At 40.2% G+C, this 16,722-nt stretch overlaps 1 protein-coding gene across 3 annotated transcripts; it reads right to left on the minus strand.

Moving 5' to 3' along the window:
• Positions 1-1,037: 1,037 nt before the first annotated feature.
• On the minus strand, positions 1,038-15,657 carry hells (helicase, lymphoid specific). Of its 3 annotated transcripts, XM_084376601.1 has the most exons (23): positions 15,340-15,657; positions 14,779-14,876; positions 14,295-14,413; positions 13,916-14,038; positions 12,920-12,961; positions 12,797-12,824; positions 12,540-12,601; positions 12,412-12,453; positions 11,997-12,224; positions 10,863-11,045; positions 8,932-9,069; positions 8,436-8,632; positions 7,989-8,082; positions 7,588-7,749; positions 6,829-6,971; positions 6,436-6,580; positions 4,452-4,535; positions 3,026-3,145; positions 2,667-2,783; positions 2,418-2,577; positions 2,158-2,254; positions 1,935-2,011; positions 1,038-1,776 (listed from the first exon to the last, which is right to left on the minus strand). In XM_084376601.1, the coding sequence occupies exons 1-23, from the start codon at positions 15,345-15,347 to the stop codon at positions 1,688-1,690; spliced, it is 2,556 nt and encodes an 851-aa protein (XP_084232727.1). In that variant the 5' UTR covers positions 15,348-15,657; the 3' UTR covers positions 1,038-1,687. The 3 variants fall into 3 exon arrangements, with proteins under 3 accessions (XP_084232727.1, XP_084232726.1, XP_084232725.1); XM_084376600.1 differs by lacking the exon at positions 15,340-15,657 and having other exon boundaries at positions 12,540-12,598; positions 14,779-14,974; XM_084376599.1 differs by lacking the exon at positions 15,340-15,657 and having other exon boundaries at positions 14,779-14,974.
• Between the last annotated feature and the right edge of the window lie 1,065 nt (positions 15,658-16,722).

Genomic DNA, 16,722 nt, shown 5'->3' on the forward strand with positions numbered 1-16,722 from the left:
GATGACCTGGCCTCCACAGTCACCGGACCTGAACCCAATCGAGATGGTTGGGGTGAGCTGGACCGCAGAGTGAAGGCAAAAGGGCCAACAAGTGCTAAGCATCTCTGGGAACTCCTTCAAGACTGTTGGAAGACCATTTCAGGTGACTACCTCTTGAAGCTCATCAAGAGAATGCCAAGAGTGTGCGAAGCAGTAATCAAAGCAAAAGGTGGCTACTTTGAAGAACCTAGAATATAAGACATATTTTCAGTTGTTTCACACTTTTTTGTTAAGTATATAATTCCACGTGTTAATTCATAGTTTTGATGCCTTCAGTGTGAATCTACAATTTTCATAGTCATGAAAATAAAGAAAACTCTTTGAATGAGAAGGTGTGTCCAAACTTTTGGTCTGTACTGTATGTGTTAAGACAAAAGTATTTTGTAAATCTAGACAGTCAGCCTTCAGAAAATGTGACACCATTCTACTTTTGGGGGTGAAAGTATGTCAAATGACTCAAAATTGGATCAAGATAGCATATTAATTGCACTATTAAAACTGGCATGCATGCTGTAAAGACTAGATACTACAACCCCAAACTGGCATAAAATCAACCCACTCAGAAGAAAACATTGGAAAAATCTGCTTCTAGCTTTAGAGCTTGGTGTGGGTGAAAACAATTCTAGAGAGGAGACTTAATTAACTGCATCTTGGCATAAGGAAACAATGCAATTCAAAGTGAACTGGCAAAGGCCCATGCTATGACCCCCCCCCTTCAAGTGAGGTCCAACACAAGATGACAAACCAGTGGTAGTTTAAAGAAAGACACATTTATTAAAGAACCAGCAAACAAATTAACTGATGGGCCAGCCAAAATAAACAAAAGGGCAGCCATCTGCTGTCACCTGGCCAGGCAAGAGGCCAATCACCAGCCACAGTGACACATCCTGGCCACAGAGAGGGAGCATGTAACAGCCCGTAGTAACTAACACGTTGTCAGGAACCTAGCATGGGCTCACAGGGAAACAACTAGAAAATACTGGGGGAAAAACACATCATACAGAGGCCATAGTTTATTTAGATAAAAAGACATGAAAGAAAATGTATGCTTCACCTGCATGAAAGTGCTTTGATTACAACATATTTAAAGATCATCGGTTTCGAATGGACAATTAACATTGAAGAGGACTAACTTGATTAAATCATGTCACTATAGCTTTGTCTTGTTAAACAGATGCACAAACCATGTGCATGTTAACAGTCAGAGGACAGATTGAAATAAAGATCATGTGTTGTGGGTATTGCTGGAAGGTTAATAATGATTATGTTAATGCCACTGCCAAGGAGAAAATGAGCTCAACCATCTGGGCAAACGGAATCCTTTTTTCTTCATCTTTTGGCATGAAAATGATCAATGATACTGACAGACTTTAGAACCCCAGTGGAGATTGAATCTTAAAAAGGGTACACAGACTATGTTCAACACAAAAACAGTAAAACACAAAAAGCTCGATAAACAGGACTATCAAGTCAGTAAAGAAAGTAAAAGACAAAAAATACACTATTCAGTCTACAAACAGCAGTTTCAGGGTATTTTCTGGAAGCTTATCTATCTACTACAAGTGACAGCTGTCGTGAGCCATCTACAGTAGGTGCAGTAGAAGACTGCGGTCTCAAGTTCATATCCGAGATAAGATTTCAAGCGCTCTCAGGTCAACGTGATCTCTGATGACTCTTTGTCATCGATCACTCTGAAGACGCCCACCTTCTCTTTCTTCATGCTCCCCCTTCCTTTGTCTGAAAACACAACAGTTCACTTCAGCACACTAAATTGATCAAAAATTAAAACCATCGCAGCTTCAGCATTTATTCGTTTTGCAGTTAAGAAGGTAGTCTCCTACAACAATGTATTTTACATGACCTCCTGAAAGCTGCTGAGTTGTGTGTCTCCTCACCCAGTAAGTCACTGCGATCCAGCAAAACCTCCAGGTCCTTGTCACTGATCACCTTCCCCCTTGATGCTTTCACTTCCCTGAGAGGCACAAAAGTTAGAGCCAAACGTTACCCTCCATTTCTGTCGACAAGTTCAGTCCCAGTACAGACTCAACCAATTTCACTTTTCATGTATTTTCTCTAAAGATTTAAACGTATCTCGTTTAAATATTTCGTATGTCTTACTTCTCAGTGCCTCTGGCTTTGAGCAGCTCCATCAGCTCATCCAGATCAATGCAGCTTTTACTTTGGTTCAGCTCTGTCCTCCCACCTTTGAACTTATCTGTGGATGAAAGAAAAGAAGCGATCTTTAAAGTTTACACTGAGCGCAGATTTCAGACCACCCGTGCTGCAGTGCTTGCAATCAAACAAGTTTGTATTACAGAAGATAATCTTCTGCTGTGGTGTATGATTTGGGGGTATCCCATGAAAGTGCAGCCACTCACTCTTGTGGATGACCATCTGCTCCAGCTTTCTTTTGGCTGTAGCCCTCTCCAGGATCTTCTGGTCGATGGTGTTGGCTGTGACCAGGCGGTACACCACCACTGGTTTGGTTTGCCCAATGCGGTGACAGCGGTCCTGAGCCTGCAGGTCTGCCTGAGGGTTCTGAGAAGGGGGGGACACCACACTGACTATACACAATACATGGAGAGAAACACTTCGAATGGTAACATGGTTGCAGTTTGTTACCCCACCCAGTCACTGTCGAAGATGATGACAGTGTCAGCAGCTGTCAGGTTGATCCCCAGTCCGCCTGCTCTGGTGCTCAGCAGGAACAGGAACACCTCTGGATCTTTGGAAAACTTGGTCATCTGTGGGACAAGAAAAAGCTGGTGATGCCGCAGCATGGATATGTCACAGTTCTCACAAATTAGAAAAAACTGCCGAGAAATGCCCTGAGGGCAGCAATTTTGTTATCTGCTAATTCTGGATCGGCACAAGAGCCTCACACTCTTCTATCTCTCTTAATGAGCAGAGTATACACAGCCATCCCACAGTCACCTGCTCAGAATTCTTTACAATATATTAGATGTACAACATTTTGTTAACTCACATTTTCGTCTCTGTTGGCGTATGACATGCTGCCATCCAGTCTGCTGTACTGGAAGCCCCGCAGATAGCAGTAATCCATCAAAATATCCAAGATGGACGTCATCTGACTGAAGATCAGAACCTGGACCACAACAGTCAACCATGCATACAAGTCAGAAACATACTGGTATGGAATAAACCAAAGACAACAAACAGCATGGACAGAGGACTGTTGACACACAGCAGCACCATCACACTATGCCTCAACATTAGCTGAAACATTAATTACAGTGAGATACATGCTAAATTCCCTTAATGCATATAGATATGGCAATTAACACAGGCCTTAAATACGCCAGGATTTACAGTACCATACATTAAGTTGAATTTTAATAACTGAAATAAACATAAACCTACTGTACAAGTGGATCATGAAATACATAGATTACTTACATTAAGCCAAGTTTTATTTGACTGTATCTGAATTGTACTTAATAATGGAAATTAGCCTAATTCAGATCTGCAGGCATTATTACAGGTTGTCCTGCACAGGATGCAGGACCCTTTACTAAATTCAGTGTGTGCATTTTTCAATGGGAGGCCTTTCCAGGTGGTCAAAATGTACAAATGTTTGTGGGCTTCAATTCAATACCACAAAGCAGAGTGGGTTATATTATCTGAACTAATATGAGACCAATTAAAATGTGAATTTGTCTTTTGATTATCTTAAAGAGGTCATATTCTGCACATTTTTTGGGGGGGGGCTCCTAGCAGAATATGTTCACATACACATTATTTTTCTCAGATGGTGCATTGCTGCTTTCACTAGTCTGCTGATTCTTTAGCTATAAGTATGGTGCGTTGTTTTGAAAATTGTTTTGGTCATAGGTAAAATTAAAAGTCCAAAGAGAAAATTAGAAGTTAAATACATACAATTATAAAGATTGTTATTTTAGAACACAACTATAAATAATCAGGTCATAAATAAACCTAAGAAGAAAAAGTAACCCTAAGTAACTAACCCTAATCCTGCATAAAGCAGAAAGACATTTGTTAAATTTAAATTTTTAGATATATGGTAAAGGTAAAAATATGTTTTTTAGAGATAGTAATAGTGTTCCTCAGGTAGAGTTTAACTGTGGCAGAAGTAAATATTTTGAATCAAGATCACCATGTTAACATTTCAACAGCAGCTCATGACTCAATGAGGTGATAAATTCACACACCCCCATATTTGTTGGTTAGAGGTCAGCCAAAACATGACATAGGGGGGTTAACAGCAGGTAACTGTACACGCCATTAACTGATTTCTATTATAGTCAACATTACCCCAAACCAGTAGACCCAGCAGAAGTAAAACATGGCTACTGGTTATTTTAAAAAAAACTTAAATTAATCCTTTTTCATTGGTGATGAAGTTACACGTTTGGCTCTGTGTGCTGTTTCACCTTATGTCCCCTTTCCTTCAGTGCAGGCAGCAGGCTGTCCAGTATGAGAAACTTCCCAGAGCTCTGCACCAGCTGCTCATCAATCTTCAGGGAGGACAGCAGGACAGTTTGTGAAGATGGGAAAGCAAAGAAGACGAAAAAAACTATTCACAGGCAGTCAGCTGTGCTTCTTTAATATCACTACTGAAAAAAATTCTCAAATCTCAAATGTACCTTCCTTCTGTTTTATTATAAATCAACATTTGCCTGAGGCGGTATCACCTTTTTGATAGAAAATTCATAGTAAATTGCTAGTTTCTCAAGAGTGTCAATTTCACTTACTCATACAACAATTCCATCATCTTCAGTGCTATCTCAAACTGACTGTCAGTTCAGATTGATAGAAAGTAAAATGGGATGGTTAGATCACAGGGAACACCGCAGTAACTTACTGCCATGATTTTGAGTCAATTTTGTAGATTTTCACAAGTTAATTTATTATATGTCCATTTCACCAAAAATGCAGTTACTGCAGTCAGCCTTTACATCATATCTGTATCAGTTTGTTATTAGTGGTGGGACTCGATTAAAAAAATCAATCAAATTAATTAGAGGCTTTGTAATTAATCTCAATTAATCGCATATCAATATTTGACACGAGAAGCAACATTTTTCATTTTAAACGGATTTTGGTATATGACTGAATCAATGAATAGACATGAATGAGCTTAAACAACAAAAGCATGTCTATTTTCAACACTGAGTGTTAACATAAAGTGCAATATGAATAAAGAATATTATGATTGCATTGTTCACAAGGCACAAATTTAAATTCAAGTTAGATATATTCAAGCTTTTTCAGACTTTTTGTAAACTTTCTATGTCTTAAACACCGTTGTTTTTGTTTATTAAAATAAAAAACAGCGCTTAGTACAGCACATTCCAGAAAAGTGGGTCAGATCTTCTACCACCGAGAGTGGCCGACAGTCCAATGCAATCCACTTCGCCAGTGCGTTTGTTAATTTGTCAGTACTCATTTTGGCTCTGAACCCTGTCATCTTGTCGAGTGTGGATTGGTGACACTGCCTGCTCGAACTAGGAGCGTTGTCTGTGCTAGCTGCAACATGTTTGGCATTGAGGTGGTAGCAGAGGCTGGAAGTGCTCCGGTGATAGGCACAATTTGCACACAACTGTGCTTTTATCCAGGTTTCCACCCAGTAGTTTTTTAAAACTAAAATTTCCGCCCACCGAACCCAGCAACGACTTCTCTTCGGTTTCCATTTCTCGTGTTGTGTCCTGTGCATCAGTATTACGGGTTTGCCGGTAACTCATGCAACGAGCAACGTTCCGCGCTGTTTGGAGTGCAAAAATAAATTGCGATTAAATGCGTTATTTTTTTTGTTGCGTTATTTTTTCTGTAATTAATTAGTGGTAATTAATGCGATAAAGTCCCAGCACTATTTATTATACCCCTTTTCCACTGGTCAAAAACCCAATTTAAACCCACAAAGATCAGGCTTTTTGTGACTCTGCAGTAGACATGGGTTTCTATCAGCACAAACACGCTAAATTCCGCTGTGTGAAATGATAATGCGTTATCAACATCCATATATTGAAGAATAATTTGGGATGCGGTTTCGTGCAATCTATTGTTTTCTCTTCTTATACAACTGTTTCCAGCACAATCATGACATGAAACGTGTCAGATAGGGCTGTCTTGCCTTCGGGAAGTGGGGATGGGGTCAGTAGGCGATTTTTAGAGGGTTGACCCACGTTCAGAAAAAAACCTGTGTAGACCGGCTAATTTTTGTGGAAAAGTGGCATTAGAAAGAAGAACCACTCTAGATTCTGAATTACCTTGGTATGCCGTAACACCTAGATACTGCCAAAATGTAATCAACACATTGCAACAGTCCTATTCCAAATAACAGCTGAAAATCACAAACATTGGGAACACAGTTAAACAGTGCCCATGTCCAAAGAGGTACAGGTGACTGTAAGGTACCTTGAACTCCTGTGTGGCAGGATCGAGGGGGTACTCCACCAGGTAAGGGTGGTTACAGCATCTCTTCAGCAGCATGAAAATGTTCCGCAGCTTCAGGTTGATGTGGGTGTCCAACGGCCTCTGGATATCCAGCATTGGAAGGGAGCTGGAGGATACGTGAGGAAAGGAAGTTAAGATGGACACATAGCCACAGGGTGTGCTTCTCATGGAATCATGACATGACATTCAAAACATGGCGAGAATTGTTAAACAACCAGCATTTTCTAACAAACTGTACAACACATATGTAAAGAAAGAAAACTCACAAGTTGAGTAATGGCCTCCCGACACTAGCATCAAAATTCTATTCAATTATTTGAGTGTGCAGCTGAGCTTTGTGCAGGCTGTACTGACCTTTGCTCATTCTCCTTGCAGACCATCTCAAGATATTTCTCCAGGTCATGTGATGCATCTCCACCCGTTTCTGTATAGTTCACCACCTTTCGAGTGCGACGCTTCGGCCTGCCACTTGAAGTCAACACTGCAGGAGCCTCTGTCTAAATAAAGAGCAGACAAGTTCCATCACTTGGCTTTTAATGGCACTTTATTACGGCAATTAAATGGTCTATTTGGTAAATTAATAATGTAATGGGTCATTTTCTACCTGTTGACAAAGAGGACAAGTCTGCACTGAGCAGAGCCCATCACAACTTTCAATAACACACAATTCAAGAGAGTTTACTTTTCCATTAAAATACATTAAGATATGAAACAAAAGACAATATATAGAGAGATGTAGAGATGTCTTTTTTGACCAAGAAATGCAGAGTGGGACGTAAAACAAAACAGCCATCGAAATGGATCCATAGACTTTCTATGTGGGAAGTTTGTTCATGAGCCAAAGGACAGCTGATTAACTGTTCACGTCACCTGGATGAAGGGTGTGTGGCATTGGGATTGGCCTTGAACAGAAAAGGCGCATAACTTCTAAATGGACTCAGATGACCACAAAATTTTGTAGAAAGGCACACACACACGTTTGCACTTCTTTACTTGTGAGTAAGTCTTGTTCTTTACATCTGAACGCATGACAGTTCGGATGCCTGTGTGAACCTGGTCGAACCTGGTTGTGAATACACACTTGTTTGAGATTGGGATTGTTCATGCTGTTACCTTTTCATTTCCCAACACCTTGGCGATGGTTTTGTTGACCACAGCAGTGTATAAGATCTCCTGTTTGGCTGTCAGGGGAGCATAAACAACAATCTCCTTCTTAGGAGGAACCTCCAGTGTCACATCTGACTTCAGCCTCCTCAGCAGGAATGGAGTCAGAATCTGAAACAAGAGAAACCTTTAGAAAATGTATATTCATTAGCCTCAACTCAGGAGGCCAATTCATGTGTGTAAGTGTGTAATAAGCCGATACTTCGTACATTTCTTATATTGAAAGAAAAAAAAAACAACATTTATTCTGCCTTGAAGACAGGAAATATACACACACACACACACACATATATATAGTGTATACATACACTATAGAAGTATACTGTGTGCTGATGGTTTTGAGGACTGACCTGGTGCAACATGCTCAGGATGTTCTGCTCGCGCTCAGCAGCCACCACATTCTCAGCCTCACCCAGGGTGTCGATGTCAAACCATGACTCAAAGCTGCACAGAAGACATGTCAGCAATGACTTAAAGCTCAACATTCAGCAACACAGATGGCACATCAAACACCATATAGCAACTAGTAGCTACTACAGGTGGTATTGCTGCCATTGATTTAGACACAACCTTCGACAAAAGACCCATGTCTGACACTTTTTCTATTTGTCATTTATTATCATCAGTCTTATTTTCTAGTTTTGCTGTACAGATGTCAGTGCATAATTAGATCCATAAATGAGAATAAAAGATAAAATTATTTTGAGGGGCCAAAACTTTGCAGTATGTCGCAGCAGTAGCAGTACTGTGATCAGCGCTCAGTAATCAATAACTACAGGAAACACATGGCTCCATACCTCTTGAGGTCATCAAAGACCTCTGGCAGGAGGAAGTTGAGGAGGGACCAGAGCTCAGCCAAGTTGTTCTGCAGTGGTGTACCAGTCAGCAGCAGCTTGTTGTCTGTGGGCAGCATCTTCAGCTCCCGTACCAGCCGACAGTTGAGGTTTTTGATCCTGTGGCCTTCGTCCACTATCAGGTACTTCCACTGGAAGCGCTGGAGCAGAAAGCAGAAAGCAGACATAACCTGGCTTCTTAAACAGTACTCATGAGAACAGGAAAATGAGGGTGAATAAAGACTTTATGTCATATGCTTGTGGTTCATGGATCGATTTTTTTGTTTGAATAAACATTCAAGATTATTGCTGTTTTTTCTTCAACTGCGCAAACCCTACCTACAACTATGAATACAAAACTACAATTGCAATATCATTCGACAAATATTTTAGTCCCTGTAAAACACGCAGGTCATAATAACCATTTCTTTGTTTAGTAAAGGATGAGCAGGGATCCTACTTGTAGGAATTTTCTGTCTATCATGGTGATTTCAAAGGAGGTGACAACCACAGGACACATGTTGAGGGGCCCCTGAGGCCTGCGGATCTGCTTCAGTAGTTTGGCTCTCTCTGGGCCGTGGTACAGCAGCACGGACACCTGGGACACAAAAGACACATAACACTGCTCAGACTGCTTCGCTACAGCAGATATTAACACACTCAGTATTAGTGGGCAAGTAATTGGTTAGTTTAGTATTAGTTAGTGCGGGTGCTTTGATTGATCAGACACGATCATTATTGACCGATATAAGTTGTATATATAGATAACTATGGTAACAGCATGAAGACGCCCTCCGTTGTTGTCAGCTCAATTTATCACTTGGGATGGTCTGTTCAGAATTAGTGCATTTTCTGTCATCCTGAGAGGATGGAGGAGGACACAACTGTTTCTGGCCAACTGGGTGGTTTAAATTTTTTTTAGTATGCAACTACAATATTGACAAAATACCAGTAAAAATGTCAGCCTTTCACCGGCAGGCCTTTCTCTCCTGGTCCCTTATCTTCAAGCATAATTTTTCACCTCATAACTATTATATATGGAACAACAAGGATATTTTATTTAAACATAAATCCCTTTTTATTGAGTATTGGTTTAATAATAACATTGTACATATGGCTCAATTATTCAACAGGGATGGTCTTCTCTATTCGTATAATGAGTTTTTATCTGTATATAATATCCCTGTATCACCTGCAGATTTTGCCAGAGTTTTTGGAGCAATCCCATCTGGAGTTTGTATGCTATTTAAATCTCAACCTAGAATGGAATCCAAACATTTCTCCCTGTTATCCTTGTCAGACACCCCAATAGTTAAAGCTTATCCGGCTGGTAACCATGGGAAAAACAACAAATTAATTAGACTCATGTTTAAAAGGGATGCCACCACAGTTCCATACGTGATCTCATACTGGAACAAATTTATGGAGGACACCGACTGGAAGAAGATTTGGCTCTTACCCAACCGATACCTGTTAACTAATAAAGTGAGAGAAATTTCATTTAAGATTATTCATAGATTTTATCCATCCAATGACCACATTGTAAAAAGATTTTAAAAAAGACATTGACGTGAAATGTACTTTCTGTTCCGTACATGTTGAAACTGTGACCCATTTGTTTTGGCTCTGCCCTATCGTGCAAAAACTGTGGAGTGATATTTGTAATTTTGTTGCTATCAATGTTGAAGATTTTATTTTGTTTTGGAGGAATGTACTGTTTTGGCTCCCTGACCTGAAAAAAAGCCAACATAACTTTTATTATCAACCTTATTATTTTAATGGCAAAATTTCATATTCACAAATGTAAGTTCATTAAAAAAAAACCTTCCTTTATTGCTCTTAGTGGTGAGCTCAAGCAGTACATAACCTCCATCAAATTTTCAAGCAACCAGAAAGACTGTCAATATATGTGAAAACTTGAACTTTTTTTGTAAACTTGTAAATTCCCCCTGGCGTATACCATAGAAGTGCTTTAAATATTGCATATTATTTTTGAAAAACTGTTTTGTAATGTGAAACAAAGTTTTGAATAAAAATAAAAAAAATTAAAAAAAAATGTTTCTGGCCCTGCAGCATGGGAGCCAAAATAGCTAACAGCTGATTGAGCTAACACTACACAGCAGGCTAAACACACAGCAGGACTGAGAGTTTCTGTTAAGAGGAATGCAGTGTTAAACAGTGAACTGCAGTTTAACGTGACACCACAACAAGTTTACAGTTAAAAAATGTACTGAAGTACTTTAGCTGAGAAACTCAGCTGCAAACTTGCTTAAAACCGTTTAATTCCTGTGGTTTTTACTAATGACTTGTATGTGTTACAGAGAACAGTCAGACATTCAGACCTTCACATGTCTGATGAGTCAAGGTCATCTCAGTAATACATCCCCTTACCTCTGGTGTGAAGCGCTTGAATTCACTGATCCAGTTTGGCAGAGTGGAAAGAGGGGCCACCACCAGGAAGGGGCCCATCACCTTCTTTTCTATCATCATGGCAATGTGAGCGATGCACTGGATGGTCTTTCCCAGTCCCATCTCATCAGCCAGGATCCCATTGATGCCATTCTCCCACAGCATCTGACAGCACAGAGGGAACAACACACTCAGCAGCAACTTCAACACTGAAGAACGCCGGGCATTCATCATACTCTAATCGTCATCTTTATAAACTATATAACTAAAATAACAATTTTCTAATTTGCAAAACTTCCAACAGAGGGCGCCCATTAGCTCAGTTGGTAGAGCGGGCGTCCCATGTACAGAGGCTTTGTCCTTGCTGCAGCCGCCCGGGGTTCGAGTCTGACCTGTGGCCCTTTGCTGCGTGTCACCCCCCTCTCTCGTCCTGTACCCTGTCATCTCTGAGCTGTCCTATCAATAAAGCTATAAAAAGGCCACAAAAAAAACTTCCAACAGACACTTTTTCCAGAACACAATGAAGTATCTATAGCTGATATTCAATAACTGAACTGTAACCACTATATTTAGTTTGGTTGGTGTTTAGGCCAGTACCTACTTACTATACTGATCATGCAATGTGTCTGGAGCTGGGGGGCTCACCAGATCAACTAAAATATTTCCTGAGGGAATCCCTGCTCTCTCTAGCAAGTTCAACCTTTCTGGAGTTGCTAATAACTGCTTTCTACTGCAGACAGAAGTGCATCAACATACACAGTGAAAAAGAAATCATGGGCTGTATATGGCCTTAATGTCTGCCAAACTTCTTTGAACTTTGAAACTGCCAACATGGACGTTCTCTTAGTGCTTACAAATATGGATACATCTGCAATAACTCCATCTGCTGATGGAAGATCACACTGCACCATCAAAAGCTCTTGAACAGCTACTGAATGGCTCTTGAGGTGAGTCCGTTCCGTCAACTCCTATTTTAAAAGGCCAAGATGAACTCAACTTAATTTTTAATCTGTTACAGTTCTGAAGAGCTGTATTGGCTAACAAATGACACATTGTCAAACAAACAAATAAAACAAATCCCTCCCCACAGTCCCATGAAGGTGAAGTCCTACTGACCCTCAGCCACTCGATGCCTTCAATCTGGTACCACCTCATGACCCCACCAGTGAAGTGCTGTGGCTGCTGGGCAGGGACCGGCTGGCCGTTCACCTTCCTGTGAGGATGCAGGAGATGCTTGGCGTTTTCTCGCACGCTCTCTGACAGACGGTCCTTGATGTCTTGGTTAGAATCGCTCATCTTCTCAATATCCTCAGCTTCTAGTTTCTTCTGGGTCAGCGCCCCGTCCTATATCAAATGTTTGACACACATGTATTATCAGGTGTGATACGTCCAGTGAGTAACACATACTTCCAATTTAAAATCTATCCAAAAGTGTCCAAACATTCCTCCATTCCAGCTTCTAGATTATTAAAAATGTCTTCACATGTCATTTACTCAGAAGAGAAAAAGTCTAAATAAAGTGAACCGTTACCTCTTCCTCCACCTTTGCTTTCTTAGACTGTGACATTATTTCCTGGAAGACAAAAACAAGCAATGTGTGTGAGCATAGCAGTAAATGAGAAATCAGTAGAACAGACAAAAGGTCAAATAAGATCTTACTTCTTTTGACATGACATCTGCTATTTTGTAGTCGTCATCCCTCCTTCTCTTCTTTTTATCTACTTCAACAGGGAATAGTCAAAAACGTCACACATACACATACTACACTTTTGGATTTGAAGCTTACACAACCAGGGTTTACAATAATCACTTAAACTGTTTGTAAATGTTAGTATTTACTGGAATATTGACAAACTTTATTAACAGCTTTTCATACTGTACTTAGAATCAAAGCAAATATTACAACGTGTACTGACCTTTCTCAGGCTCTGCACCATTTGCACTCTGCATGTAAAAATAATATATATGGGTGAGTGAATAAGGTTCAGATAGTACTTTAAAACTAAGCTACAATGTGCTATCAGTAAAACTTCCCTCACCTTCTTGGTTTTCTTTTCAAGTTTCTCCTTCCTGAGTTTCTCCTGACATGGTTGACAGAAATAGTTTTAGTAGTGATTAGGGTTGGGCGACTGGACAAATCCATCTTCTATTAGCGACAGCCTCAACCCATCGCCGGCTGGGTTAGGGTTATTTTTGACATTTTATTTTGTTAAATTAATGGTGCGCCTCCTTGAAAAATTCACTCAATAAAGAATTAACATGTAAAAGCTCCAGAAAAAGGAACAGGCCAAATCTGTGATTAGAAAGGAGTTGAGGAGGAGCAGAACTGACCAGTGCTAAGAAATGCCTGCAGACTGCCTGGGGAGCAGGGCACTGTGCGCAAATTACGGGAGCAAGTTGATGAGCAGTGCAGCTGCACCACTCAAAAAATGCGACATGCAGCATTTCGTATCCATATTTTCAGGCAGAAAACCGCTTCATCCCTGCACGCTGAGGAGCGCAGGGATGACGCGCTTGTCTGGTGAGATAAAAAAAACGCTGTAGCCTACAAGATTAAACACTTAGCGTATGAACAATGGTGACTAAACCAAACTGCTGCATAAACCTATTGGTTTATATAAAAGCGGTCTTGGCAAAATAGCTGACAGCTCTCAAGAAGATTTATTTTGATTTATTAAAAGTGTGGCCTAAAACTTTGGTCTGTAATGTTTAGGGGAAATTATCTTTTCACATTAAAGACTGCCGATGTCAGAGGGTAAGGTAAAGGTAAATAAATATTTGATCCACAAAAATCACACAGCAATCACGTAGGCTAATGATAATAATATAAACAGGGACAACAACAGAGTGTCTCTCAGTGTAAGCGTAGTGTGATCAGCAGGATGGTGTATTCCCTGCCCACTGCACGTGCTGGCACACACCTGAACAAATACATCAGCAATAGCCGATTGGTGGGCTGATGGTGGCCGTTTGGAAAATTTTAACATATCGCCCAACGCAAAGACAGCACAGGTAGTTACGGTCTCATGTGTTACCTCATTTTGTTGTTGCTCCATTTTAGTCAGCAGGAATTTAGAGTAGATGTTGCTCTTCTGAAGCAAATGCTGCAGTCTCTTGAAGCGCATGTCATGAGAATCCCTCTGCCATGATTCCCGAGCCTTGTGGTGAGCATACATCATACATTAATGACATAATAACTGTTGGAAAACATTAGGGCTGGATATCAATTGAACATTTTTATACTAGCACAAATACCATGTGACTCTTTGTATCTATAAGGAAATTACACTTTTTCAAAGCCTAAATTTGAGGAAGATGTTGTCCTACAAAAAGATTTTAGATTTTACAAATAGATTTTTTGAAGGAAAAGGGCAGAAGAACACACAAATTCTGAGGAATTAATAAGCAACACGCCTTTTCCATCATCTCCTTTTCTTTTCTCTCCCCTTCCTCCATCAGCTGCTTCTCTTCCTCTTCCATTGCCTTAGTGATGACCACTTCAGACTTCATATCCTCAGATTTCACACAGAGGTCTGTAAAGAAATAAGTGATAGTCAAGTAACACAATCATCAATTTTTAATAATTTCAGTCAAAATGAAGATTGTGATACGACAATTATCATTCCCACTGATGATGAATCTTATTAAAAGCACATTTGCCAAAAAAATCACGATAGGATTGCTTTTTTTTGTTTTTTGTTTGCCCTATGACAGTAGTATATTTTTACATAAGATCAACTTTCATGAGATATGACATGTACATCATTCCCTCACTATCTCAACCTCAAATGACATGACAGCACCAATACATTAATCAAATTCGGATAAGCTCAAGACAATCCCCAGTAAGCTCCTCTGGGGCCCCTGAGGGCCGTGGAGTGGGTCCTTTGTGACTGACCCTTTGCAGCTTCAGTCTCCATGGCTGTGCCCAGTGGCTCCTCAGACTCGTCCGGCTTGGGGCAGTGAGGGGAGGCACTTCGAGTTTCTTCCTTCGCACTGTCAGCATGAGGAAGAGTACAAATGAAAAGCAGAGGGTGAGCTTTTGTCGCTGGTTCTGCAGGAGGCTCGACTAACTGCATTCACATGTTTCAAACTTCAAAGATGGCTGTTATGATCTGTAAAGCATTCACTTAGCAACAACATGACTCAGACATAAAGCGTGTGAAACCTGGCAGAGTTACTGTACAATCAGAAAACATGTACAGCACATGATGGGTATGAAGTATCACACAATATATGACAACTTCAGGGTAAAGCGAAGATTCAACGATTCGCTGTACGCAAGGCTTTCACTATTTGTTAGCCCGTGTCAGAAGAGATTTACAATCTAAGAACAAATTAAGATATTAGTTATCATACTGGTCCATTTTGTAACAGATAATTGTCGATGATTGTAACTTATTGTAAATAGTGAAATCTTACAGTTTCTTTTTACAGTGTGTAATGGTGTTTCACTTACCTGCTCATTGTTGTCAACAGCGAAGCAGACGACAGGAGTACTGTGACTGGTTCAAGTGAATAGTAAAGGATTTTTTGTTTGACTTGTTACGAGTTCACGTTACAAAGGCACGTTATTAAAACAGACATGTGGCTCTAAAAAGTACGTTGGTTGGTCAAACTAGCTGGCTAGTGGTTATTGGTGTAATCTCTGAGTATGTAGGACAGCAGATATCGCAACAAATCCGAAAATATTGTCTTATCTAAAACTGCAGATGTGGACAGAGAGACTAGTTTGAACTCCACACTAGTTCTTCGCAGCGAGGACAGTGTGTCCCACTCGACGGTAAGTACCGACACACGACACATGTACGGCCGACACATGCCTTTCAAAGTAAAACGGCTAAAACGAACGTTACGCTCGAGAGCCGGTTTGGGAGGTCGACATCATCTTTTATTTTGAAGGCAGTGTCACTCTACGTCGGCCATTTCTCTCCGTGAATTCGGCTCACTTGACGCAGCTGGGAGATTGATTGTGGGCGGTGTTACTCATTTCGCGCCAGTTAGGACGAAACCACTGCGTAAGAAATATGGTGATGTATGATTAGAGTGCATATACTGCATTATTGTAGAAGTAAATACGAGCATCAAAATTTAGAAAACAAGGTCCAGTCTTTTGAAAGTTAAAGCAAAGAAAAAATGTAACGACTGCGGAGCATTTCTTGCACAGAGAAAAATATTTTTTTTAAAAACGGCCACCCCTCGGAGTAGAAATATGTGCCACACCTAATCTGATATTTACCGCGAATGTAGGTTGACGGTAAAGGTTTTACCATATTTGTATGTGTTTGGTTGGGTCATCATATTTCATTAGAGTTGCAAAGAAAATCCTAATCCTAAACTACGATTTGTTTGTAAGGCATGTTTTTAATCTTTAGCCAGATATTGCAATGAAGCAAATGCACCGCATGAATAAACCAAAATGCATTCGATGCATATAAATGTGCTGTTAATCTCTTAAAGGACCTGTTCACCCAAAAATGGAAATTCAGTCATTATCTCCTCCCCCCATGTTGATGGAAAGTCAGGTCTAGTTCTAGTCTGTTTTGTTTTATGTTTCTCTCTCTCTCTCTCTCTCTCTCTTTATTCAAGAAATTCAAACACATATAAACAATCCATACAAGTTCAAAACTCCAGTCCATTCTCAGCACAACTAAACATCGACAAACAAAACACAGTTTAGAGGTAAACGGTGAATTGTGTGGTTATGAGGCTTTTTTAGAGAAATATGGTGTTAAAGGATAACTACTGTTTTTTACAACCTGGACCTTTTTTCTAGCAAAATATATGGTCATGTACTCACCCAGATAACTTTGGTGTCATTTGGCGTCGTTCGGACGAAATT

This window comes from Pagrus pagrus (assembly GCF_965226575.1).
Source record: "Pagrus pagrus genome assembly, chromosome: 15".
Lineage (NCBI taxonomy): Eukaryota > Metazoa > Chordata > Actinopteri > Spariformes > Sparidae > Pagrus > Pagrus pagrus.